The sequence below is a fragment of the Pseudorasbora parva genome, chromosome 24, assembly GCF_024679245.1.
Source record: "Pseudorasbora parva isolate DD20220531a chromosome 24, ASM2467924v1, whole genome shotgun sequence".
Taxonomy (NCBI): domain Eukaryota; kingdom Metazoa; phylum Chordata; class Actinopteri; order Cypriniformes; family Gobionidae; genus Pseudorasbora; species Pseudorasbora parva.
In genome coordinates, this window is record NC_090195.1 from 6,693,099 (window position 1) to 6,719,029 (window position 25,931).

Sequence of the window (25,931 nt, forward strand, 5' to 3'; positions counted from 1 at the left end):
TACAACAAAACCCGCCCCACTACTAGCCCAAAACAATAGCTTCTCGAGTTCTCCAGGAAAAAATGCCTTTTGGGGAGTAAAATGTGTGTTATTTGGGCAAGGTTGCCTTCTAAAATTCGCACTCATGGGTCTATATATCTAATAGTCGCTTCAACCTGCGAACATAGAAAACAACCCGCCGAAAAAAACGCGGACTTGGCAACCAACACAGTGTTGACATTTGACAATGCGTCGCTTCGTTGCTCTGATTGGTTGTTGGTCTATCCAATTGAGGTCTTTCCTGGTTCGGTTGAAACACGCCCCATAATCACAGCCCAATGGAGCAGTTTCAGACTCATATTCTGACTTTAATTGAGTATGACCACGTCAGGCTAGTGTTGGGGTAAAATTAACATTTTTGTTTTATTCTATTAACTACTGACAACATTTTTCCCAAATTCCAAATACAAATTTTGTAATTTAGAGGATGTATTTGCCAAAAGCAACAACTGGTCAAAATAACAAAAAAAGATGCAGTATTGTCAGACCTCGAATAATGGAATGAAAATAAGTTCATATTCATTTTAAACAACACAATACTAATGTTTTAACTTAGGATGAGTTCAGAAATCAATATTTGGTGGAATAACCCTGATTTTGAATCACAGCTTTCATGCACCAGTCGTCCACATTGATGTTGGGTGACTTTATGCCACTTCGTGCAATAATTCACGCAGCTCGGATTGGTTTGATGGCTTGTGACCATCCATCTTCCTTTTGATCACATTCCAGAGGTTTTCAATGGGGTTCAGGTCTGGAGATTGGGCTGGCCATGACAGGGTCTTGATCTGGTGGTCTTCCATCCACACCTTGATTGACCTGGCTGTGTGGCATGGAGCATTGTCCTGCTGGAAAAAAAAAACATTGTCAGAGCAGAAAGAAGCAAGTTTTCTTCCAGGAAAACCTTGTACGTGGTTTGATTCATGCGTCCTTCACAAAGACAAATCTGCCCGATTCAAGCCTTGCTGAAGCACCCCCAGATCATCTTGGATCCTCCACCAAATTTCACAGTGGGTTTGAGACACTGGCTTGTAGGCCTCTCCAGAACTCCGTCTAACCATTAGACGACCAGGTGTTGGACAAAGCTGAAAATTGGACTCATCAGAGATGATGACCTTACTCCAGTCCTCTACAGTCCAATCCTTATGGTCTCTTGCAAACCTCAGCCTGGCTCTTCTTTGCTTCTCATTAATGAAGGCCATAGCTTTGCACAACCTCAGCCCTGCCCCTAGGAGCCCATTTCGAACCTTCCTTGCCATGCACTTCCCATCCCAGCTGTCTTTTGCCATTCTTTTTGTAGGTCACTTGATGTCATCCTACGGTTGTTGAGTGACATTCGAATGAGTTGGCGGTCATTCCGGTCAGTGGAGAGTCGTTTTCGCCCTCTGCTGGTCTGTAGCTTTGTTGTCCCCAATGTCTGCTGCTTGACCTTGTTCTTATGAACCGCCGTCTTGGAAATTTTAAGGATGGAAGCAACCAACGCTCACTGTATCCCTCTGCCAGTAAAGCCAGAATTGAACCCTTCTTTTCCTCACTCAACCTTCCTTTTCAGCTTTTTTCAGTTATTTTTTGGATTCCAATTACTACTAGCACTGTTTGCAAATCAGCTGGTACTATTGCAAGAGGATAGTGATGACAACAGAAGTTATTTTTTTATACTTTTTTCTTAAGGAAAATTAAATAAGATTTGGTTCAGGTGATCATCTAATCAGTACACATGTGCCTGTGTTGGGATTAAACAGACATTGGAATGGACTGGCTTCCATACTTGTAGAGATGCTGATTTAAGAAAAAAATTGCAGTGGTCTCTAAATTTTTTTCAGAGCTGTACATTTTTTGGATTGGGGAGAAAAGCAGAGCTGTTTTTTTTATTATTATTATTATTTTTTTAATATACAAGATGTTGTATTTGCACAAACTGCCAATAAATATATTTTGAAAAAAAAAAAAAAAAAAAAAAATTGCAGCTCAACTAGGCCTCGCCCCTTTTTTTGTGTATCCCATGGGCGGAAATTATTTAAATGAATGACATTGTGACTTCACAAGAACCGGAAAAAAACAAATTGTAGTCCAAACATATTGTTCGTTGTAGTTATTGGAAAGTGGATTCTGTTAAATAAAACAGCTCCCTTTGGAGTGGACTTTTTATGCTGCAACAGCAACATTACACACTAACTAACTACATTTGAAAAAGTGAAAAAACATAAAATGACCTCTTTAAAGCAAATCCTACACCATTTTTTCAGTGTAAAGTATATTAATATCTGCCTTTAGGATATTGTTTTTGTTTAGAGGGCAGTGTTAAATCCAGTACAAGTTGGACAGGAGTTGCACATGAATGTTGTGGAGATCAGCACAAGAGTGGATACTGTCGCCAACACACACCGTGAGCTTCGATCCCTCTGGAGCCGTCAGCTGAACAAGCAGTGCACTCGACTTGTGTTAATTAAAGGAACAGCTCATGATTTCACATTCCCCACTAATGGTATTAAAGAGAGCCATTTTAAATTAAACTCACGAAGTAACAGATTTATAACTTCTGAAATGCACAGCAGAATTACAAAAATATCACAGTTTGCATTAGAAATCATCAAGTATATTTAATTATTGTATGCTTTGACATGTAACCATCCATAGCCATTTCGAGAAATAAGCTGAAAGTATATTTTCAGAAATTCATTCTGAAATCTTGGGTTTTTCACTCTTCCGAAGACTTGAATAATGCATACAGGACAAACGTACATCAGTGCTAAGAATACATATTTATAGAACAGATAGTTCTGCATTATGAAAGCATATTGTTAGTGTTTCCTTCACAAGTGGCTGTTGAGGACATGTTTGTAATTTTGTGGCCACAGCAGGAAATTGACACTGTTTTCATTGCCTGAGTTCCTCCAGGGAAGTGCAGGAAATGTAAAGTCAGAATTGTATAATACTAATGCTGTTCTAATACTAAAGCATATGCTCAAATATTGTTTATTGTTTGTTTCCAGTTGTACAGTTCATGACCGTTATCATTTCCTACTGTTTTTATGTGCAAATGATTCTCTTTTATTCTCATATAACCTCATATACCTGGAAATCTCAGGTCTGGAGGGGTTGTCAAAAGAATGTTCAATGTAAAAAACCAGCAGTTTATACAAATAACACATTTTTTCTTTTCTTTTTTTCACAGGTTTGGTTAATGCACTGTAGTAATTAGTGCCTCGTTATTATTGAACTTTTTTTTGTTTTGTTGCAAGAACATATTAATGCTCCTTTCAGAACCACAGATGCCATTAATGAATGTAGGAAGGGATTCACATCATTATAATTATTGATTCTTGGTTTTTGGCTCAAAAATGCTCTGTTGGCTGCAATGCTTTTATTTACCCTTTAAATTCAGCCTGCAGATGTTTTAATGATCCCTTTTTCTTAGAATGTGTTGCTCCAAATTCGACAGAAAATTCCAAGAAAATATGGCAAGAATTTATTCTGAAGGGTGTCATGTTTCACAGTCACAGATCGTTCAAATCTACAGATATTTAAGAAATCAGTAAATCAATTAGAGGACAACTCCAGTGAGAAATGAACCTAGGGGTAATTAACAGATGGTTACCGAGTAGATCGTTCTCTGGAATGCGTTTTCATGAAAATCGTATGTAAAGAGTTTTATCTTTAAAAACAGATTAGCTTATAACGCTTGTCCATGGGGCACTGGGTAGTGAAATTAAATCGCTAGTTAATACCACTAACAAGGCTCAGAATAGCCTCTCACTAACACTGTAGCATAATGAGGGTCTCTACGTGCAAACCGAAGCATTGAGAACTTTGTAAGTGTACAAACCGTTTAATAAGAAGATACTTTATAAAGATAATTTATGCATTACACGTTCACGGACAGGCACCATCTTGGAAAACAGTCTCGACTCATCGAGCGACGAGAGCGCTGCTAAGTGATGAACTGTGACTTGGAATCTCATATGGTCCGTTGTTTCCGGAAGAAAACACTGAACACAACAGAGAAAATAAAAAAATAAAAATAAAGTTGTCCATTTTATTACATTTCACAAACTTAATTCCTATCGACCAGCTCACTTAGCACAGCGCTCGTGGATCGACTCGTCAAGACTTTTTTCCAAGATGGCTTCTGTCCGTGTCTTTATAAAGTATCTTCTTATTAAACTGTTTGTACACTTACAACGTTCTCAATGCTTCGGTTGGATGTAGGGACTCTTATTATGCGACCGTGTTAGGCTATTTTGAGCCTTGTTAGTGGTATTAACTAGCGATTTAATTTCACGACTCTGTGCCCCATAGACTAGCGTTATAAACTAATCGTTTTTTAGAGATTAAACTCTTTACATTCGATTTTCATGAAAATGCATCCCAGAGAACGATCTACTCGGTAAGCATCTGTTAATTACCCCTAGGGTCATTTCTCACCGGAGTTGTCCTTTAATAAATTGATAAATCAAATCAAATGATTGATCATGATCATTGTTGAATTGATAAAGGAGTCTACAATTTGATAATCAGCATAATTAATAGCAACCTATATACATTGAAAATACAATTTTTAATCTAGCTATAACAAAATGATAAAATGGAAGGTATTTTTGTTTTTATTATATCTATTGATTTCTCTGTTCAATTTCTAAATATACAGTTGCAAAAAAAAGTATGTGAACCACTTGCAGAATCTGTAAAAATGTGAATATGTGAAGAGAGAGATCATACTAAATGTTTCTTTTTTTAATTTAGTGCTGTCAAAGGGTCAAAAGGTTATGAACCCTTGATTCTTAATACTGTGTGTCATGACCTGGATGATCCACGGCTGTTTTTTTGTTTTTTGATGGTTGTTTATGAGTCTATTTTTGTCTTGAGCAGTTAAACTGACCAATGTTCTTCAGAAAAATCCTCCAGCAAATTCTTCAGCTATCCAGAATCTCAGAAGATACTTGCATGTTTCCTGGAAGACAAATTAAGTACAGTTTACCTCGATCTTCAAAAGTTTCCGTGCATCGTGTTTCCTTCTGGTTAGGAGCATCAGTAAATGTTTGAAGCTTTTTTTTTGTCCTCAATATTAAAAGATGGATCTCAAAATCGTACAGTCACTGCTGGAAAGGGTTCAATATGCAAAAAAAATGCTAGAGAAATGAAGAATGTGCAGGACCTGGAGGATTTTTCTGAAGAACATTGGTCAGTTTAACCGCCCAAGACAAACATGAAACTCATGAACAACCATCACAAACAGCTGTGGATCATCCAGGTCATGACACACAGTTTTAAGAATCAATTGTTTTTGATAAACTTTTGAACAGGTCATTGAATCTGGTTATTTTTTGACTTGTGGACTAAATATAAACATCTTTTATGTAAAATATCTTCGTCAGGATAGCACAAAATAAAAAAATTACATGCATTTTGTATGATCTCTCTCTTTTATTTTGTTAAAATTATTCACATTTTCTGCAAGAGGTTCACATACTTTTTCTTACAGTTGTACCGGCATACATATCTGATTGCAATATAAGTAATTTTCTGCAGGTGTTATTGAATCTGTTTTGATAAGCATTATGGAAGCTTGTTTCCACCACTGAATAAAAAATAAAAGGTAATTGCGGTAATTTTTTTTAATCTCGCAATTCTCTCTTTTTTTCTCGGAATTGTGTGATATAAACTCTTTTATGTTAGATGTGGAAATGGAGATATGAGAAATGAGAGCCTACAAACTGGCAACAATTCTGACTTTATAACTCAATTGTGTGGTATAAAGTCAGAATTTCAAGATATAAACTCAAAAAAGTCTAGATTTGTTTCTAGTTGGTAGGCTCTCAATTCTAATATCTCTCTCTTTAAAACTCACAATTGCAAGTTTATAACGTGCAATTCTGAGGAAAAAATTGCGAGATAAAAAGCCCCTTTTTTATTTTTTATTAACAAGCTTCCATAAATCTCACATCTTTACATCTCACAGTTTGAGTATAATCAATGTTTGATTTGTGTCATAATACAGAAAGTTCAACCTTAATCTCTTGTTTACTGGGGTTATATACAGTCCAGACTCCAGATAAACACCAATAAGATAAGCGCCAACTGAGCATGAAATTTGAAAGTAGATTAGAATAAAAGCTTTGTAACAATCCCAATAGCCATCGTGTTAATCCAATCAATGCTTTTAATTTGCTTTGTCGGAAGAGGAATACCACTAAACTCGGCTCAGGGGTACGAAAGTCATTAACGATGACAATCCAATAGCATTTTATTTATTTATTTGTAGTATTTTAATGCATTAATACTGCAGAACTGTTTCAGTATTTCCCTAATGAGTGGTTAAAGGAGATTAGTCATTATTTTACCAAATGTGAGTCGGTTTAGTGGCCTGCTAGCTTTGCACGCAGACACATCGACCTTTGAGTCTTACATAACGTCTACAATGAAATCTATTCAGTGAGTGTAGTTTGTTTGACACTCTTGTTAGGCTGTTTGACTATTTTCAGTTTGCTCACTTGTTTAAAAATAGTTTACGTGTGAATATATACTTTAAATATCCAGTTTAAATTTGTTCTATTAGTTACAACTCACACTAGTACACTTCACTCTTGTGCAGTTCACCGGGCTATAGAAGATTTTTGAGGTGCAATCACTGTTCAAATGTACTTTAAACACCTTTCCAATCGATAAAACAAATGCATGCCAGACCATTTCTGCAACTGTGTGCTCCTGGAACAATAGAGCTGTTTTTTCTTAATTCAGAACAATTCTTCCATTGTTTCCACCTCTTTTTATCAAGTGGTTGGTCTGCTGAGTCTGGTATTAGGCTACTTGGTAAATTAGCAATAATCTAACAAAGCTCTAACAACCACCCAGATCAACACATCCTTGCGTTGTGGCAGTAAGGGGACAGCACCTTAGATATTTTTTAGATTATGGCATATATTATTTAAAAAAAAGTGGTGCACATTTGATTTTTTTCCCCCCATAACTGATGGAAAATTAGTTTATGATTAGGTTAAAAAATGTATGTAAAAAGCATGCAACACATGCAACAACAAATCACGCAACACATGATCCAGATTTAACCCAGACTAACCTCTTGGGTGCAGGGATGAGCCCAGGGCTGTTTTTCTGTTGAAAGAGGGACAGATTCGACCGCAGTGTCTGGATGTAGAGGTCAGCATAAGGACGCTGTCTCTTATCCAAAAAAGCTCTTTCACCTTTTCACATAGACACGTACACCAGACGTGACACTGGCGGAAAGTGGCCCGCATAACAGAAGCTGCATGGGAGATTACACTGAGTTATTTTTAACCTCATCCGTCTGTGGATTTTAAAGCAGAAATGAAAGGTAAAGTGCATGTTTGCAACAGCGACTAAAAAGGCTGATAAAGAAACATTTTTGCCTTGATGATGCATCACAATATGCAATAGGAAATTATGCACAGTAATGCACAGTCAGACAGTTATCGCAAAAAAAAAAAAAAAACCCAGAGAGAATGATTATGACCCTGACGTAAAGCAGAAAACCCCTGAGCGAGGATTAGTGACTATACATTATCCTTCGTATATGGCTATTTACCAAACAAGTAAATTAATGTACATTAAGTTGTTTCATTCTATTGTGTTAGAAGAGATATTACAGATTGTACAGATATGTTGGAATATGGTTTATCAGATGAAATTAAATTATACTATTTGACCTCAGAGTTTTGCATTTGACCAATCAGAATGAAGTATTCGAGAAAGCTGCGTGATAATAGGATATATCAGTCCAACAAGCGATTCTAACATTCAGACCAAAACCAGCAGCATGCGATTGTGATATTACGTTTACAACAGTTCAAAAAACAAGAAGTTCGTAATGAATAACTTGTGTTTCATACTTAATAAACGCGTGCGCTTCAGATCATGCGCTTAGATCGTTAAAATAGGCCCCACAGACGAATAAAACACAGACTAACGGAGTGAAAAGTCAGTGGAAACAGTGGAAAGTCCCAGTATATCAGCCAGCACTCTTGGAACGCCAGTCAGCCAATCATATATTCCAGGATTGGAAATTGCTGTATTATTTTACAAAACAATTATAATGCATTAAATATCGTATTTTCTTACATAATTGTGCCATTTCACAAATGCATTATGAATGCACATCCTTGATGTGGGCCTATGTTTGCTTTACTAAGTTCCCTATTACAGCAAAAACAGAGATGTAATGCTTTTATAACTCTGAGAATAGATTTGTGTGGGTTAATGTGTTAAAGAAGACAGGTGTAATTATAACTAAAATTAAACTGTTGTATTAAAGAACAGTTCAATAGGGAACTTTACTCTTGCGTGCCAGCAATTATCTTTAAGGCTTTGGTAATGGCTGCTTGTCAAAAAAGTATTTTGCTGTTTCTATTGAACTGTATATTATTTAGCTATACAAATTATGCTTTATTATTGATAATTGTTTTTGATTTGTTATTGTTTTGCAGACTGATTAGGTAGATTTCCATAAATCCTCGATTATGGCTGATTGCATTCCAACATTCATTAAACCACACCACTGCCCCGGTAACCTCTTGAGGTGGAACTCTATTGCAGGCAACATGCCATACAAGACTAAAGGATTGTGGGTAATCCATGTAAATCAGGGCTCAGACTAGCGACTATAGCACTGTACTTCTTTCATGATGTTTTAGGATCAACTCAGTGAGCTTGTACCCAGAAATATTCAAGAGAAATGGCAAAACAACTCTTTAACTTTAAAACCTGCAAGTAGGTACAATATATATATATATATATATTATTTTTTGAACAAATGTTTATATATATATTTTATTTAAGTATAATAGTCTTGCATATAATACAATAGTCTTGCATATAATGCAAATATTTAGTTGTTTGAAAATTTTCATAGAATTTTTTTTTTTTTTAATAACTTTAATGACATCCCATTCTTAATCGTAGGGTTTAATATGGAGTTGGCCCCCCTTTTGCAGCTATAACAGCTTCAATTCTTCTGGAAAGGCTTTCCACAAGGTTTAGGAGTATGTTTATGGGAATATTTGACCATTCTTCTAGAAGCGCATTTGTGAGGTCAGGCACTGATGTTGGACGAGAGGTCTGACTCTCAGTCTCCGCTCTAATTCATCCCAAAGGTGCTCTGTCAGGTTGAGATCAGGACTCTGTGCAGGCCAGTCGAGTTCCTCCATACCAAACTTGCTCATCCATGTCTTTATGGACCTTGCTTTGTGCACTGGTGTGCAGTCATATTGGAACAGGAAGGTTCGAACTGTCCCCTCAAAGTTGGGAGCATGAAATTGTCCAAAATGTCTTGGTATGCTAAAACATTAAAAGTTCCTTTTGCTGGAACTAAGGGGCAAAACCCCCAGAAGTACAACCCCACACCATAATCTCATCTCCACCAAACTTTACACTTGGCACAATGCAGTCAGGCAAGTACCGTTCTCCTGGCAACCGCCAAACCCATATTCGTCCAGACAGAGAAGCGTGATTGGTCACTCCAGATCTCCACTGCTCTAGAGTCCAGTGTCGATGTGCTTTACACCACTGCATCTGACGCTTTGCATTGCACTTGGTGATGTAAGGCTTGGATGCAGCTGAAGGCCATGGAAACCCATTCCATGAACAGCATGAAGCTCTCTACACTGTTCTTGAGCTATATATAATACAAATATTAAAATGATTTTATATTACATATACATATTTATATATCTTTATAACTTACATGTGAAGTTAATTTAGATAATTTATTATGTAATACTTTAATTATAAAACTTTAAGTATTTATTAATTATCAGAACAGATTCTTTTTTCGGAGATTCATAAACATGAAAAATTACAGATTGATTGAAATGCATAGAAAGAGAAATAACAGCACACTTACAGTAGACCAGTATATTTTTCTCCATCTTGATAGACATAAGTTTACAAAATCTGGCATTCTCCATAGCATAATATATAGAGAAAATATTCCTCTAACGTTGGTACTGGTTCCAAAAGGGTTAAAGCCACAACCTCTTGGTTACCACCCTCAGAAAGCTACAGGAAAAGCAAGTCTGTGTCCTTATTTATTTTGTGAGGCTGATATATGGCAGTCTTTTGACTAGCGTTGGGCTTGATTCCCAGCTGATGACTCATAGTGAATGCTGCACAGTTCCTCCACAACTATAATCACATTATTAACCATGACAAGGGTATGGTGATGCTGAGATGGGTATATGTGAAGGGATAATTTTAGCATGATTTGAATGATCATCAGCATACTAGAATATGAGTCATCCACTAAATATAATAAACCTAATATCTTAAATAAATAAAATTAGCTGGAATTCATGCATATGGTCTGTTAAGATACCCTGCCATTTGCCTGCAAAAGACATTTTTGATCCAGTCATATCTCTAGAAACAGCTTGGCTCAGAGTGCCAGCCAGAAAGAGATGTACCGTAAAACATCTTATATAGGTGACCGACCGTTTTTGGCCACAATCAAACAACTTGGATTGCAACATGCATTTAATGGGGTTCTGCCCAGTCTTGATCTGAAATATAATTGAATCATTCATATACCTGAGGCAAGTACATTGCGCAATTTTTGCATTCTTCAGCTACACTCATTTAAATGTTTTGGGTTAGTCTTTTCTGCTCAGCAAGGCAGCATTTATTTATCAATGTATAATATAAATGTTTTTAATAATTTAATTAAAAATACAGTAAAAACAGTAATACTGAGAAAGAGTATTACAATTTTCAAATAACTATTTTCTATTGAATACTTTTTAAAATGTGATTTATTGATGGCACTGCTGAATTTTCAGCATCATTACTCCAGTCTTCAGTGTCACATGATGCTCTGGAAATCATTCTAATATGATTTTCTGCTCAAGAAACACTTATGATTAAGAAGGTAAATCTGCTGTATATACACACCTCTTATCATTGATTAGCTTGATGTGCTCCACTCGTGTTTAATTAGGTTTAAATATCTGCACGTGCTTCTCCCGAATTTTTTAAAATAAAAACATCACTTATTTTCTTAAATCCCTTTTGAACCCATGGTTATGGCATTGAGTTCAAGTCCACCAAAATTAATCTACAAACTCTCCTGACTGTTTTGTCGGACAAAATGGTGGATTCTGCGTTTGATGATTGGTTAAAGGGATTAGTTCACCCAAAAATTAAATTGATGTCATTAATGACTCACCCTAATGTCTTTTCACACCCGTAAGACCTCCGTTCATCTTCAGAACACAGTTTAAGATATTTTGTATTTTAGTCCCAGAGCATATGCAGTCTATGCACACTATACTGTCAGTGAATCGATCAATGATTCGGATCGCTAATGTCACGTGATTTCAGCAGTTTGGCAGTTTGACACGTGATCCAAAGGACTACTTTGATGATGTTTTTATTCCTTTTCTGGACATGGACAGTATAGTGTGCATAGACTGCATATCCTCTGGGACTAAAATCTAAAATATCTTAAACTGTGTTTCCGATGATGAACGGAGGTCTTACGGGTGTGGAATGACATTAGGGTGAGTCATTAATGACACCAATTTCATTTTTGGTTGAACTAACCCCTTTAAATTGCCTGTCAATCAAACTCTCAGGAAAGTGTGATTTCAATTTGCACCTTCAACTTCCCGCTAAATATTTAGAAGAAGTGGCAAAAAGTGCTTACTGATAACGGAAAGCTATAGCACCCAGAGTGTAGCTCTTTTATGTGATGTGCAGACACATGAGAAGAGTGCATTGACATGCATTAGAAGCGGAAGGCTGCATATTGAAGTGTATCATGTTTTCAGGCTGGAGATGTTCAGCAAGAGTGTTAAAAGCTGAGCTGTGTCTGTCTGACAGCAGAGAGCTACACAAAGCAGACAAACACGCTTATTAGACATACGAGTGCAGATGGACACATACGGTATTTGTCTGCTCACATGCACACACAGGCAGAGATTATGAGTGACATGCATCTCTCTCTCTCTCTCTCTCTCTCTCTCTCTCTCTCTCTCTCTCTCTCTCTCTCTCTCTCTCTCTCTCTCTCTCTCTCTCTCTCTCTCTCTCTCTCTCTCTCTCTCTCTCTTGCTCGCTCTGGCTCTAATCTAAATCCCCACTTCTCTCTCTGAAAATCACAAAAGATGCCTTTTAAGTCAGTCAGATGAATTATACTTTCAAATTTTGATTCGAAAAGGGGTTTACAAAAGAAATTGATGTCCAAACAAATAGTGGTCAATATGGGTTTTTAATGGTTGATGCTATAATTATATATTACAAATTAATATAATTTATTTAATTTTGTTTAATAACATTTAATAATTTAATAAACTTAATTGACAGCAAATTAGTTGTATACAAAATGAACTATATTAAGAATATAAAGATATATAAAACTGATATTTAATTTCTTGACTCACAATGCAAACAAATATAAATATTTGTTGAATTGATGAAAATAATTTATATAGGCCTATATACAGTGTACATATATACACTGTGTATTCAGGCACCTTTTTATCAGAAAAGGAATTAAGTTCTTAAGCAATTTCAGCTACATTAGCTCGTCTGTTTGTTCGGACCACACGGGCCAGCCTTTGCTCGTCATGTGCGTCAGGGAGCCTTGGCCGGCCATGACCCTGTCACCGGTTCACCACTAGTCCTCGAGCTTGCCCATTTTTCCTTATAATCCCACCCACTAACAGGTGATGAAGAGATATTTATTATTAAGACACCCATTCAGATACTCCTAAAATATGCAGAGATTTAAGATGAATCAGTCTGATTAATACATCTCTACAATTAGCGCATCTCATAGTATGGTTCATTCTTACCTGTTGCATTAGATATACAAAAATCAACATTTTATTCCAGTACTCGTAAGAGGGTATTGTGAATTTGTTGGTTACTTGAGAAGTTGAAAAATGCAGTGGTCTGAAAGGAGGAAATTGTGGATTTTAAAAGTGTTTATTTGTCTCCCTCTGCAGGTGAGTCAGGGGAATGTTCCCGGAGTGGAGAGCGCCTCTCTGGCCATGGACACTGAAGAGGGTGTTGAGGTGGTCTGGAACGAAGTCCTCTTCCATGACAAAAAGGTCTTTAAGACAGTCGAGGTGTGTGCTCAAACAAACCATTTCTGAATGTTTTTCCAGTTTACTCTACCGTTCAAAATGTTGGAGCCTGTAAAATGTTTAAAAAAAGTTTAAATCAGTTTTCTCTGAAAAACTTTGAAAAAAAGTCTCTAAGACTGCATTTATTTGATTAAATTAAATATTTTTGCAACTTAAAATAACAGTTTTTCTGTTAATAATTTAATAATAATATAGTTTATTTTTAAATGTTATGTATTCCTGTGATGCAAAGCTGAATTTTCAGCATCATGACTCCAGTCTTCAGAGTCACATGATCCTCCAGAAATCATTCTAATATGATTTTCCAGTATTCTTTGATGAATAGAAAGTTCATATGGGAATTTGAAATAAACATTTTACTAGCAATATTATACATGCATTTGCAGACATTTTTGATCAATTTAATCTACCTTTTCTGAATTTTTTAATTTTTATAAACATTTTTAAATGTGTTTTATTTCGTGTAGGACAAAATGAAGGAGATGTTTGAGAACCTGATGCAAGTGGATCATCCCAATATTGTCAAATTTCACAAATACTGGCTGGACATTGGGGACAATCATGCTCGGGTAACACGCACACACATACACACACACACACACACACACACACACGCACACGCACACGCACACATACACATTAACACACACATATGTCCCATTTTTCTACTCCGTTGCATGCAATTTGGATTCCATCCACATGAGCAAATATTTAGCATGATCATTGCTGAAGCCTCTCGCTAGATTAACCTATTCAGTTTTGCTTTGGTAGTTTGAAAACCAATAGCGGATGTGCTAGCAAAAGCGAATGCTGTCTAAACAGAAAAGAAAATCAGATCTGACTACATATAACTTGCAGTATGAAGAGTCAAAAAATTCAGATACAGAGCAAAACCTTTTACTGTGAGCCTGAAATGCAGCCTAAGATGATTTATTTTCTAAATAATCTGTTCTTATTTTGATATACACCTGAAGTGGCGTTATATCGAAATAGCTTTTCTTTTTAAATCCCTCACAGGTTGTGTTCATCACAGAGTACATGTCGTCTGGCAGCTTGAAACAGTTCCTCAAAAAGACTAAGAAAAACCACAAGACCATGAATGTCAAGGTCAGGCTTTCATACCAGTTTAAATCTGAGACGGATGTATAAATATATTATTTTTGTGCGTCACTGTGATTTCACATGGTACATTACTGTATTTCAGGCCTGGAAACGCTGGTGCACACAGATTCTCTCTGCCCTCAGGTGACACACACTTTTTCTTTTGTCTGTGTGTTGTGTTGAACGTTGTGTGAGTTGAAACATGGGAATTTGTACATAACAAGCATGCAACTTCTTCCACTCATCAGTTACCTGCACTCGTGTGACCCTCCCATAATTCACGGCAACCTCACATGTGACACCATCTTCATTCAGCACAACGGCCTCATTAAAATTGGATCAGGTATATTTTCCACTGCACTCTTTTTTTTATTTCTCCTTGAGGTAAAATATCCTCTTTTTTATTTTTGACCAAAATAACTACATAAAAGTGTATATTGACGGTGAAGTGCATTTTTCAGGCATTTTGATAAACTTATTTTAAAAAACTTGTTCTGTTTTTTCCCCTCTGTAGTTTGGCACCGACTCTTTGTGAATGGTGAGAGTCATTTTAACATTTCGCCTAATATGTTATATATATATGAATATACCACATTACTATCTACACTAAGAAAAAAAAAATATATACCACTGTATATATTCATTTTGTTTTCAAGCAAAACATTTATTAACCCAGGAAAAGCCTGATATATGAAAGAATAGTCATACTAATCTATTTGTTTTTTAAATGGAAAAGTTTATTGAGTTTATTGCTTTTTATATTTGATACATCAGGCTTTTAAAGGCTCATATATTAGGATGTAGGAGTATATGGCGCTCATACTCGAAGAAGAAGAAGAAAAAAAAAGAAAAAAAACCTTTTATTTAAAGGTGACTGAGCAGAAATATGCATATGCTTTGACCAACAAAAACCTGGACTGAAGTTAGTAGTGCTAGTCTGACGTGGTAATACTCAATTCTAGTCAGAATATGAGTCTGAAACTGCTCCATTGGGCTGTGATTATGGGGCGTGTTTCAACCGAACCAGGAAAGACATCAATTGGATAGACCAACAACCAATCAGAGCAACGGAGCGACGCATTATGTTAGTTGTCAAATGTCAACAGAGCTCAACTGCGCTGTGTTGCAAAGTCCGCATTTTTTCCCCGTGGGTTGTTTTCTATGTCCGCGGGTTAAAGCGACTATTATGTGATATATAGACCCATGAGTGCGAATTTTAGCAGGCAACCTTGCCAAAATAACACACATTTTACTCCCCAAACGCCATTTTCCCCCTGGAGAACCCCCCGAGAAGCTATTGTTTAGGGCTAGTAGTTAGCGGGTTTTGTTGTAAAAACTTGCCAACCCTGTCTGCACGTGCGCTGGAATCAGGCTGGAATACACGATCTTTGCGGTGTTGTAAAAAAAATAAAAAATTTAATTACAGAGTACTTACCCAACATGATCATCATTTCTGAGAGAAATTGTGAAGGTGAATGCATATACAAACAAGCTCTCCGTTTAGGATTCAAACAAATATAATCCAAGCCCCTCTGATGACGTGCATTATTACGTTACTGTTGATCATCTGTCCGTCATCGTCTAAAGCCCGCCCTTCATTGGTCCGAACAGTTTCTGTTTGGGGATAATTACTCCTCTATGGAGCAAGGCCAGACCGAACTGCCCGACCTAAACATTTTGTGAGCAGGGCTAAGTACGGCTGGCATCCAGGCTAGTAGTGCAGTATTTTTTGTGTTATTTATTAGCGTTAGTAATATGGGCGGGTGTTAAACATGCGCAGCAGCACACAAACATTTTTAAATATTAAAACTAAAAGGGTTCCTCTCTGGAGAAGCATTGTCTTTCTGCTCGCAAATTCCACCATGTAAATGGTGAATCCGCCATGGTGCAAGCGTAACTGGCTTTTAAAGGAAATGGGAGATGAGACTTTGATTGGTTTATCGCACATTACGCCCAAAACACACCCATTACTCATTAAGAGAATAGGGACAACCCTTTTGTACCATACGCCTGCCGCGCAGATGGGTTTTTTTCATCGTTGAACTAGCAAAAGTGGATTTGGACCGTGCACTTGCGCCGTGTGCCGCAGACCAAGTGCTTAGATCATTTAAAATAGGGCCCTTTATCTCACAAATTTCATCATAAGATGATATTTAAATGCTTCGTTTTATGATCAAAGCTTTGTAGAATTTACAGTGCGGGGAAAAACATAATGCAATGCAATGATGTTTATTGAGAGATGAACAAATAAATGTTCCTCAAAAGCCTGATTGTAACGAAGGATCCACTGGAGAGGCGAGGTTGAGAACCCAAGTGAAGTTTTGTTTATTGAAAACTTAACATATAATAAAAATCCAAAACAAAGACTTTGCAAAGTCAAACAAAAGACTTATATAACAAGACAAAGACGCTGGCTAACATGAGGGCTTAAATACACAAGATAATGCTAATGACAAGACACGGGACACCTGTGAACAATGATCAACCCATAAACCAATGACAACATGACACAGGAACACATCAGGGCATGCAATCACATGACAATAGACCACATGACGAAAACAGGAAGTGCATGACAGAAAATGACAGTGACCATGATGAACTTAAAAAACATGAAACATGAACCCAACACCAAAACACCCTGTGACACTGATGTGTCATATTTAAAACTTAAATGTTCAAAAAATGTAACTAAGCAATCCTAAGCTGCTTCAGTCCAGTAAGTGTTGAATCTTGAAATATGGCTAATAATATAAAAGCGTTACTTACATTTATTTTACAAAATTTCACAGCAAAAAGACCCATATCATGACCTGAAGGAAGAGGTGTGTTTTTAGAAATATACTAAAAGGCCTTTTACTGGATAAAAAAAAGAATAAAGTCTTAATCAGATGACAAAAGGCATGTTGTAGATCATATCGATAACTTAAATGCAAATGAAATATAATTATTTAGTTTAATTATATAGTTATTATAGTTAGAAACCCACATTTTTGCAGAAAATTAATTTTTATGAGTTTGACCTCTGATCATCTGTTCTTTCCCAGTGTTCCCAGAAGGGGGTGTCCGTGGTAAAATGCTCCAAAATCGAGATGATAAGAAGAACCTGCACTTCTTCAGTCCAGAGTACGGCTGTGAGTGTGACCACATCTCCACTTTATTTTCTACTGCATGTTTGGGTAGACTTAACATACAGGTCTATTATGTTTCCTTCTCTATTCTTAGCATGTGAAGATGACTACGCCATTGACATCTTTTCCTTTGGGATTTGTGCTTTGGAGGTGCGAGACCAACAAAACATGACCTGGCAATGTTATATATATCTTACAGCTCTTTATTGTACTGAAGCGAGCCTCATGCAATAAAATTTATGTGTATTCCTCCAGATGGCCGTGTTGGAGATCCAGGCCAACGGGGATTCTGTCGTGTCCAAGGAGGCCATAACCAATGCGGGCCAATCTTTAGAAGACCCACTTATGAGGGTATGAGTGCAGGCATGATGTTGTTTCAGGGTTTATGTTTAATGTGCATGATGCTTTTCTATGTAACTAACCAAAATTATATATTTTTTATTTGGCAGATGATAAGCAGGTAAAAAACCCAAAAACTCGGGACTCGTGTTAGATCTAGACCTGCTAACAGGGAATGTTCTCAGCACTTCTCTCAAAGTTATAAGCAAACATTATTCAAGTAATGTTAATAAAACATTTATTCAAAGTTATCTGGTCTTTTATAATTTTCTCAGAACTTTATATATCATTTATCGTATTTTTCTTCCTCCTTAAGCATTCTAGCATTTTTTTAATGTTACTACTTGTTATAGAACTTTGAGAGAACATTCAAAAGTAACTTTGCCATAATGTTTGGAACATAAAATGGAACATTCGCATAGCAAAACGTATTTTTCAAAAAGTTTTGAATGTTGAGAGAACATTCCGAAATAATGTTTTGTCATTTTCATAACTTAATGGGAATGTTAGCAAAATATTGATAGAACATATTTTTTTGTTTGCTGGGTAGAATATCATAGACACTCGTTGCATCTGAAATCAAATACTTCCCTACTATATAGTATGCAAAACATCAGTACGTCAAAGAGTAGTATGTCTGAATACATAGTATATTAAAAACAGTTGGCAAAAAGTACCTGTATGACGTACTACTTCCTGCTAGATTCTAAAGCACACATTCAGTGGACAATTTACTATCTCATGAGGCCACGGTAGAGGATTTATGAATGGAAGTGAAGTAACACATCTGACTCTGGTAGGTCACATGACAGTAACAGCATGGAGGATGTAGTATGTCCGAATATCATTCATACTACCCATATTAATGCTATATACATACATTTTTAATGGTCGCAAAGTAAATTCAAATACCTAGTCAAAGTACCTACTTAAGAGAGAAGTAATTATTTCACGTCCACTAAAAAAATGTTCTTTATAGAATGAGTGTGTTTAGTATGAGTGTGATCTGGACATACTACATTCGCATGTTGTCATTATCATGTGACCCAGTGTCAGTTGCACCACTTATCCATCGTATGCACACTTCAGATTCAGGTCATCTGGGTGCTTTTTGCCAGCTCTTTTATGAGTTTTGTGAATTCGGACATATTTCTTTTGCCACATAGGCTGCTGGTTTTTCCCCATTATACTGTAGGGAAGTCATGCTCTTATTCTTGCTTAACAGGAGTTTACCCAGTCGTGTGTGCGTCACAACCCTAGCCTCCGGCCAACGGCACATGACCTGTTGTTTCACCGGGTGCTGTTTGAAGTGCACTCACTGAAGCTGCTCGCTGCACACTGCCTCATCAATAACCAGTGTAAGTGTGCTTGAAAATAGATCAAAAATGGGAATGCATTTGTAACCTCACTGAAAAAAATTACATTCTATTAAATTACTTCAAAAATGCTACCTTTCCCTATTATTTCCCTCCTTATCTCACACTAATCATTTCCCATATAGATGATGTATTTATATATGTTAGAGATAATTAAATACGTTACTGGACAGAAAGGTTGATTTGAGTTTAATTAATTTTATTACCATGCAGGAAATCGGTTGTACAAAATCATTACATATTGTAATGACCAATCATGATCATCACTGTATTCCACAGAGTCAGCCATGTATTAATATATAATAAATTTGACATATTTTTGTTGTGAAAGTACTACCTAAATTGCATAAAATTAAGATTCATTGGATTGCCGGTGAAATACAAAATGGATTGTTATTATTGAAATAAAATGTTCAAAATATTGCTTTCACGTTTCATCTGGGTTCAAAGACATGCTTCCTGAGAACTGTGTGGAGGAGAAGACCAAATCATTCGACCCAAACGGAGTCATGGCAGAGATTATTCACAAAGGCGATCGTCCCCGCGTTCAGCTCAAGTAAGTCTCACCTTATGCTGCCCCTCAAAACATAATATAACTATGAGGCATAACATTATAACCACCTTCCTAATATTGTGATGGTCCCCCTTTTGCTGCCAAAACAGCCCTGATCCATCCAGGCATGGACTCCACTAGACCCCTGAAGGTGTGCTGTGGTATCTGGCACCAAGATGTTAGCAGCAAGATCCTTTAAGTCCTTTAAATTGCGAGGTGAAGCCTCCATGGATCGGACTTGTTTGTTCAGCACATCCCACAGATGCTCGATTGGATTGAGATCTGAGGAATTTGGAGGCCAATTCAACACCTCAAACTCATTGTTGTGCTCCTCAAACCATTCCTGAACCATTTTTGCTTTGTGGCAGGAGCATTGTCCTGCTAAAAGAGGCCACAGCCACCAGGGAATAACGTTTCCATGAAAGGGGTGTACTTGGTCTGCAGTAATGCTTGGGTAGGTGGTACGTGCCAAAGTAACATCCACATGGATGGCAGGACCCAAAGTTTCCCAGCAGATCATTGCACACTTGCCTTCTTCCACAGTGCATATTGGTGCCATGTGTTTCCCAGGTAAGTGACGCACACGTGCTCGGCCATCCATGTGATGTAAAAGAAAACGTGATTCATCAGACCAGGCCACCTTCTTCCATTGCTCCATAATCCAGTTCTGATGCTCACGTGCCATTGTTGGTGCTTTCAGTGGTGGAAAGGGGTCAGCATGGGCACCCTGACTGGTTGCGGCTGTGCAGCTTCGTATGCAACAAACTGCGATGAATTGTGTATTCTGACACCTTTTTATCAGAACCAGCATTAACCTCTTGAGCAATTTGAGTTACAGTAGCTCGTCTGTTTGATCGGACCACACAGGCCAGCCTTCACTCCCCACGTGCATCAATGAGCCTTGGCCGGCCATGACCCTGTCGCCGGTTCACCACTGTTCCTTCCTTGGAGTACTTTTGATAGATACTGACCACTGCAGACCGGGAACAGCCCACAAGAGCTCCAGTTTTGACGATCCCAGTCATCTAGACATCACAATTTGGCCCTTGTCAAACTCGCTCAAATCCTTACATTTTACCATTTTTCCTGCTTCTAACACATCAACTGCCTAATATATCCCACCCACTAACAGCTGCCGTGATGAAGAGATAAACAGTGCTTTTCACTTCACCTGTCAGTGGTCATAATGTTATGTCTGATCGGTGTATAGTATGACACTGTGTGATACAATGCTATATGCTTGATACATTGTTTTGAGTGATCTCTCCTGTCCTGCAGGTATTCTCATGTTTCTCCTCTAGAGCTGGACAAGTTTTTAGAGGATGTGAAGTAAGTGTTGCCAGATAAAAGCAATATTAAAAAGTAGTCTGGTTTGTAATGTGTAAATATGTATTTTACATCCCAGGAACGGCATTTACCCGCTGATGAACTTTGCGTCCACTCGACCCCATCCTGTACCTCGCGCTCTCTCCATGTCCCAAGAACAGGTGGAGACGGTGAAGACCCCTACGCCTGAGCCTCAAGAGGCAGAAACCAGGAAGGTGTGTGTTCTTATCAAAAGACACTTATGATAGTTGGTCAGTCCGTTTTTTTATTTATTTGATCGTATGTTGTCATTTTTCTAGGTGGTGCAGATGCATTGTAACCTGGAGTCTAATGAAGACACTGCTAAAACTCATGTGAGTTTGTCACAGTTTAGTGTACATGTATTTAGAAGTAGAAAGATTCACTCAAGAGCAAGTTAACCCTCTTTAATGCATGTAAAAAAAATACACCAGTTACATTACCAGGTCTGTTTGGACCCTGTGGAATGGAAGCTTATAAAACATGCCATACCATGGGTGCAGCGGCACAATATTACCAAGCACGCTCTTTTAATGGTCCCCACCAAACTTTCTGTGCAAGCAGGTTGTCAAGTTGGATATGTTGACGGAAGTTAGCCGATTTTCATAGCCTGGATGCCAGCCAAACTTAGCCCCACCCACAAAATGTTTAGGTCGGGCAGTTCGGTCTGGCCTTGCTCCATAGAGGAGTAATTATCCACGAACACAAACTGTTCGGACCAATGAAGGGCGGGCTTTAGACGATGACTGACATGATCAACAGTAACGAAATCATGCACGTCATCAAAGGGGCTTGGATTATATTTGTTTGAATCCTAAACAGAGAGCTTGTTTGTATATGCATTCACCTTCACAATTTCTCTCAAAAATGATGATCATGTTGGGTAAGTACTCTGTGTATCATTTAATCATTTTTTTTTTACAACACCGCAAAGATCGTGTATTCCAGCCTGATTCCAGCGTGTGTGCAGACAGGGTTGGCAAGTTTTTACAACAAAACCCGCCCCACTACTAGCCCTAAACAATAGCTTCTCAGGGGGTTCTCCGGGGAAAAAATGGCGTTTGGGGGGTAAAATGTGTGTTATTTTGGCAAGGTTGCCTGCTAAAGTTCGCACTCATGTGTCTAAATATCACATAATAGTCGCTTCAACCCGCGGACATAGAAAACAACCCGCGGGGGAAAAAACGCGGACTTGGCAACACAGAACTATGTTGACATTTGACAATGCGTCGCTCCGTTGCTCTGATTGGTTGTAGGTCTATCCAATTGATGTCTTTCCTGGTTCGGTTGGAACACGCCCCATAATCACAGCCCAATGGAGCAGTTTCAGGCTCATATTCTGACTAGAATTGAGTATGACCACGTCAGGCTACTATTTTCAGGCACTGCGCAAAATAATTCTGCCGCTGCACCCATGGTATGGCAGTAAAGTTCCTGGATTATTACAGGAATGAGAGTTTAGTTCCTAGCCGTCAGACAGATTTATGGAGATGAGAATGGTATGTATGGACTCATCTAACTCTAGAGGATACAGTGAATAAGCTAAAGTCCCAAAATTGTCGGTGTGTTCCTTCAGAACAATCGTCTTGTTGCTCTGTACACGTAATATAAACTTTGAATCCTGTAAAGTTTTTTTCTGTAATAATTTTTTTTTCATGGGCATTTGTTTTAATTCTTATTATTGTTGATTGCGTTATTAATGATAATGCAAACTATTATACATACCCTATGTTAAATGTTAAATGATACTTATGTCATCATCTGTTGTGTCTGGTGCTAATGGAACTGATATCTGCTGTTTTTACAGCTTACTCTTTTCTTGAAGCTGGATGATAAACTCCATCGGCAGCTCAGCTGTGATATTATGCCAAGTGAGTGAAACCTTCAAGATCTTAATAAACCTTTCACTTTATCACCACTTTACCATAATACGTGTTGGGTATTACAGTAGCATATATATATATATATATATATATATATATATATATATATATATATATATATATATATATACCAACTTTTTTTCAGTCAGTTTTTGCTGTTTTATAAAGTTGAAATAAAGTGAAATAAAAATATTAGATGAAAAACTTTTGGTCATTTCAGGTGACAGTTCCAGAGATTTGGTCAATGAACTTATCCATCATTCCTTCATCAGTGAGGTGAGACTAAAAAACACACTATATTTGCGAGTTCTTCGTCTCGCAGCATATCAGTATCATGAAATAAAAACTCACAGAAGCAGCAGCTACAGCTAAACGTTCACTTCTTGTTCGACTTGTTGTCCTAAGCCCCGTTTTGCCATCAATTCCCACAGGAGGATGGTGACAAGATAGTGGCGTTCTTGGAGGACGCTTTGAACCGACACCGTGGGTCTGCTAGTGCCATAACAACGATATGAACTTCAATGCTCTGTTGCCATGGTGACAGACATTTACATGTCAGTGGAACCTGAGAGGGAGGGCCGCCAATAGATCGGAAAAGGACAATGGAAACGAGAGATCCAGTTTGTCAGTTAGTATGGATAGTTGAAATTGAGACTGTGGTCGATGGCAGAGCATGGCATACTGGTTTCATAGGGGGACCGGAAATGCTTACCCCCCCGAGTCTCCGTCCAGCACTTCCAGGCGTCACTGTAGGAACCGTCCTTCCCACAATCCCATGGCGGGCTTAAGGGCAATTCTGCCTCTCTTGAAGAGAATTGAGTGTGGTGTAGGAGGTGTCTGCTGTGGAGAGCTCAATAGATGGTAATCGGTTTAATAAAACCTATTTGTTAGCGTTCAAAACTGCCAATCTTCATTTTGCAGCTTAAACACGATTCTACGGTAAAACAGAGGGCAGAAACATACTCTACGCAAGTACGCTAAAGCAGATGGCAACACATTGGAAGAGCGCAGGTTCAACATGATGTCATGAGAAAGCGGTGGCGATTTAATATAATGTGATTAGTACTGAAACTTATTTTTTTTTAAAAAGTAAGCCAGAATGTCCACCCCTGGAATGTATGAGGCATAAACACGTTAGTTTCGTTTGTTCCTGTTTTTCTAGTTAGTTTGAGCTAATTATCCCACACCTGTTACATATTCATACAAATTAGCCGCCAATTGGTCAAAATGCAAAATAGTTATGAATTGCCTCGAGAGTGTTATTCTCATTGTACAAAATGTGCATTCTTGCGTTACTGTGGCGTTAACAAAAGTAATATTAGTACTCAAGGGGTTGAAAGTCACACTATTTAATTTTGGAACTTTGGACTATTTTAGCTTTGGGGTGTTGATGGACTACAACTACTCCATCTGTGTTTTGATCATCATTCTTAATTTTGATCTGGATGTAGTCTTTGGCAAAAACTTGATTTTCTTAGCTTTTTTTCTCAAAATGTTGCTATTTACCCACATTCAAGTGTTGATAAAAAAAATGCATTCTTCTTCTTTTGGCTGTTCCCTTCAGGGGTCGCCACAGCGAATCATCTGCCTCCATCTAGTCCTATCCTCTGTATCCTCTTCTCTCAGACTGACTACCTCCATGTCCTCCTTCACTACACCCATAAACCTCCTCTTTGGTCTTCCTCTCGACCTCCTGCCTGGCAGCTCAACCTCAGCATCATTTTAACAATATATTCACTCTCCCTCCTCTGAACATGTCCAAACCATCTCAACCTGGCCACCTAGTCCAGTCATCTGGAAGCCCTTCTTGACCACCTAAAGCTTGTCTCGACTCCTCCCTGAAAACCACACAGCACTCTTCCTTTTCTAACTTCCACCACTTTGTCTTCTGCTCAGCCTTTACTCTCTTCATCTTCCTCACCACCAGAGTCATCTTACACACCACCATCCTATGCTGTCTAGCTACACTCTCACCTACCACTACTTTACAATCACTAATTTCCATCCGATTACAGTGTCTACATAAGATATAGTCCACTTGTGTGCTCCTGCCACCACTCTTATATGTCACCCTGTGTTCCTGCCTCTTCTGAAAGTACGTGTTTACACCACAGCCATCTCCATACTTTTAGCAAAGTCTACCAACCTCTGTCCTTCTGGGTTTCTTTCCTGAAGACCAAACCTGCCCATCACTTCCTCATCCCCACTATTCCCTTCTCCAACATGTCCATTCAAATCTACCCCTATCACCTCTGGGAACAGTCTGCATCACTTCCTCCAACTCGCTCCAGAATCTGTCTATCTCATCTTGCTTACAACCTACTTGTGGAGCATAGGCACTAACAACATTCAACATCACACCTTCAATATCCAGCTTCAGACTCATCAACCTATCGGACACTCTCTTTACCTCCAGAACATTCTTCACAAACTCCTCCTTTCAGGATCACTCCAACTCCATTTTTCTTCCTGTCCACACCATTATAAAACAGTTTAAACCCTGCTCCAATGCTTCTAGCCTTGCTCCCTTTCCACCTGGTCTCCTGGACTCACAGAATGTCAACATTCCTTCTCTGCATCATATCTACCAGTTCTCTGCCTTTACCTGTCATCGTACCAACATTCAAAGTCCCTACATTCCGTGCTAAACACCTGCGTTTCCTCTTCTCTCTCTGCCTACGGACACGCCTTCCTCCTCTAACACACTTTCCTCCTCTCCTTCTTTGACTAACAGTAGCCCAAAAAAGAATGCTAGAATTAAGCTAGATTAAAATCTTTAAAAATCATTAAAAAAAAATAATAATATCTCAATAATGCTGGCTTCCAACTTTGCAAAAAACACTGGTGGGAAAAGAGTTAAAATTTAATGTAGCATAGCTAGAAGCATTTACATTGACTTACTTGCGTAGATGATGTTACTGTCCTGAGGACATAATAAACCGCATTATTATGGGATCATTGGACTGAAGGGTTAGCTAGGTGTATTTTCTGGAGAGTTACCTGTTTACCTGTAACTAGCTTGTTAGTTTTCCCAATACGCTATCAGCCAAATG

At 38.0% G+C, this 25,931-nt stretch overlaps 1 protein-coding gene and 1 long non-coding RNA gene across 3 annotated transcripts in view; one reads left to right on the forward strand and one right to left on the reverse strand.

The window, feature by feature from the left end:
* nrbp2b (nuclear receptor binding protein 2b) overlaps positions 1-24,651 on the forward strand; it is a 34,335-nt gene extending 9,684 nt beyond the window's left edge. The window contains exons 1-18 of one of the 2 annotated variants that reach the window (XM_067434348.1): positions 7,247-7,369; positions 13,011-13,133; positions 13,619-13,720; positions 14,169-14,258; positions 14,356-14,396; positions 14,501-14,595; positions 14,767-14,790; positions 17,300-17,386; positions 17,478-17,533; positions 17,639-17,734; positions 18,948-19,080; positions 19,549-19,654; positions 20,930-20,980; positions 21,057-21,192; positions 21,277-21,330; positions 22,803-22,866; positions 23,099-23,154; positions 23,310-24,651. In XM_067434348.1, the coding sequence (XP_067290449.1) occupies positions 13,056-13,133; positions 13,619-13,720; positions 14,169-14,258; positions 14,356-14,396; positions 14,501-14,595; positions 14,767-14,790; positions 17,300-17,386; positions 17,478-17,533; positions 17,639-17,734; positions 18,948-19,080; positions 19,549-19,654; positions 20,930-20,980; positions 21,057-21,192; positions 21,277-21,330; positions 22,803-22,866; positions 23,099-23,154; positions 23,310-23,393 (1,353 nt within the window). In that variant the 5' untranslated portion in view covers positions 7,247-7,369; positions 13,011-13,055 and the 3' untranslated portion in view covers positions 23,394-24,651. Of the gene's footprint in view, positions 1-7,246; positions 7,370-13,010; positions 13,134-13,618; positions 13,721-14,168; positions 14,259-14,355; positions 14,397-14,500; positions 14,596-14,766; positions 14,791-17,299; positions 17,387-17,477; positions 17,534-17,638; positions 17,735-18,947; positions 19,081-19,548; positions 19,655-20,929; positions 20,981-21,056; positions 21,193-21,276; positions 21,331-22,802; positions 22,867-23,098; positions 23,155-23,309 lie in introns of those variants that run through there. The other variant, XM_067434347.1, reaches the window with a different exon arrangement.
* On the reverse strand, positions 378-7,244 carry LOC137063291 (uncharacterized). The gene is made up of 2 exons (XR_010901364.1): positions 7,115-7,244; positions 378-887 (listed from the first exon to the last, which is right to left on the reverse strand). It is a non-coding gene; the product is annotated as an uncharacterized lncRNA (long non-coding RNA).
* Positions 24,652-25,931: the final 1,280 nt, after the last annotated feature.